Source organism: Petaurus breviceps, unplaced genomic scaffold (genome assembly GCF_028583685.1).
Source record: "Petaurus breviceps papuanus isolate PSGF00001 unplaced genomic scaffold, PetGlider_PUasm1.0 90317, whole genome shotgun sequence".
Lineage (NCBI taxonomy): Eukaryota > Metazoa > Chordata > Mammalia > Diprotodontia > Petauridae > Petaurus > Petaurus breviceps.
The window spans coordinates 469,904-471,927 of record NW_027187217.1 but is presented as its reverse complement, the minus strand read 5'-3'; the positions used below and the strand labels follow the sequence as shown (position 1 = coordinate 471,927).

General features: G+C 59.1%; 1 protein-coding gene across 1 annotated transcript in view; it reads right to left on the bottom strand.

Annotated features, from left to right (window-relative positions):
- CDHR5 (cadherin related family member 5) overlaps positions 1-1,398 on the bottom strand; it is an 8,508-nt gene extending 7,110 nt beyond the window's left edge. The window contains exons 1-5 of the mRNA XM_069107983.1: positions 1,169-1,398; positions 780-955; positions 534-584; positions 357-449; positions 168-269 (exon numbers count right to left, since the gene is read on the bottom strand). Coding sequence (XP_068964084.1) covers positions 168-269; positions 357-449; positions 534-584; positions 780-955; positions 1,169-1,244 — 498 coding nt within the window. The 5' untranslated portion in view covers positions 1,245-1,398. The remainder of the gene's footprint in view (positions 1-167; positions 270-356; positions 450-533; positions 585-779; positions 956-1,168) is intronic.
- Positions 1,399-2,024: the final 626 nt, after the last annotated feature.

Below are 2,024 nucleotides of genomic sequence, written 5' to 3'. Positions count from 1 at the left end.
GGGGCTGGGGGAAGGACAGGGTGCTCCGGGGTCTTGGAGGGGCTGGGAGAGGGACAGGGTGCTCCGGGGTCTTGGAAGGGCTGGGGGAAGGACAGGGTGCTCTGGGGTCCTCCTGAAGGGGCTGGGGGAGGGAGGAGAGTGCTCAGGAGGAAGCCAGCTAAACTGACCGGGGGGCTCTGCCCTGAGAGGTTGTAGAAGAGTGTGTCCCCATCTGCGTCTGTGGCTGTCAGTTCTGTAGCTGGGATGACAGTGGACCCTACCTCGGTGTTCTACACAGAATTTGGGAAGGTTGAGTGGGAGCAGCTCAGCTCCATCCCTGGGTTGGACCCCAGTCCCCACCCCATTGCATAGCTCACCTCGCTGACATTCCAGGCCTTGCTGGAAAAGGGAAACATGGGGGCCATATCATTGACATTGAGGACCTCCACAATCACGGGCAGCCTGGTTACCTGGGGCAACCCAGGGGTTAGAGGTCAGGGGTCATCACTCCAGTCCAACCCACTTCTCCATCCAGATACCCAGCCCCCACTCACCACAATGGAGCCTTCCTTGCACTCCAGGATTGCAGTCAACACGCTGTGTGTCTGGGTGGGAGAAAGGAGGGAATGTGAGACTGGTCATTCCCAAAACAAGCCAGGCTCTTGGGCATCCACATTCTGGAGTGACAGATTGAGGGGGGAACCCCCTTCTTGTCTCCCTGCTTTAGGTAGGATGGGCATAGGGGAGTGCCTAGAGGCCTGGGTGGGGGGAAGAGCCCAGGGGTCTGGCTCTTGGCTCACCTCATAATCGGGAGCCCTAATGAGCCTCAGCTGGTCATTCACAATATCGAAGATGTCCTTAGGATTAGAATCACTTACAACCACCGTCTGTCCCGGGGGTGCCGTGACGTTGGCTATGGGTTTTGTAGGGAGCTCATTCTCTTTCACAGAGAACAGCTCCTGGTTCACAGAGCACACTGTTGGGAGAATTCCCACTCTGAATCAGCACAGACCCCTGGATTCTCCTGGAACCCCCTCCATCCCTGCCCCCAGCCCCTTCTCTCCAAGCCCCTCCTCCCTCAGCCTCCTGCTCCCAGCCCCCTCACCCCAGCCTCTCTGCCCCTCCCACCTCCCTTGCCCCCAGTACTGATTCCTTTCCCCCACTCCTGCCTTCCCTTCAACCCCACTACCCTCGATCTGTCCTTCAGCTCCAAGGAGAAGCAGTAGCAGCGGCAGAAGTCCCAGGGCCCACCCAGAGACCCCCATGGTGGGGGAGCAACCCAGCCCCCCACCCCAGGAGCCTCTGAGGAAGGGGAAAAAAGATCCTTCAGCCTGGTTTGGTCCACCCTGCCCTGCCCTGCTGCTCTCCTGGCATGAAGGAACCGAGAGTGACCTTTGAGTCGGGCAATGACGAGTATTTATGGCACCTCCAGCCAGGACTGGTGGGGGGGCTACTCTGACACGCCCCCACCTCCAAGTTCTCAGCCTTCCCAGCACCCCAGAGCAGGGAGCCTGGAACACTGTCATCTGACTGGTGCTGGTCTTGGGGAGGTGTTGGGGAGCCAGCTTGTATCAGGTTGTGGGGCATCAGAAGATCTCTGCCCTTTGTCCCTCCTCCCCAAACACACAAGGAAATAAAACAGCGTACCTTGGACCCGCATCCCTGCGTCTAGAAGGTCTGGGGGGGGACCTTTGTTCTGTGGGGCGGGGCCTCCTTTTGCAGCCCCTAGGCAGCCCATTCTTCAAGGGCACCCATCCTGTCCCTGGATCCTCAGTCCCACCCTGGGATTCAGACCATTAACCAGTTAGTTGCCTCAGGTGCTGAAAAAAGAACTTTCTCCCTTCCCTCCCTGTGCCAGCAGGGACTAGTCTTTGGGAAGGTGTGAAAGGATGAGGCCTCCCTCCATCAGGAATGACCCCACAGGCCGTTTGTATGGAAGAGGGGTCAGGGTGGTCTGGGAAGGGAGGCAGGTTGCTCATTTCAGGCCATGGGGTGGGGCTGGGGGGGGGGCAATGGATGGGCCCCTGGGTACCTTTGCTCTGGCA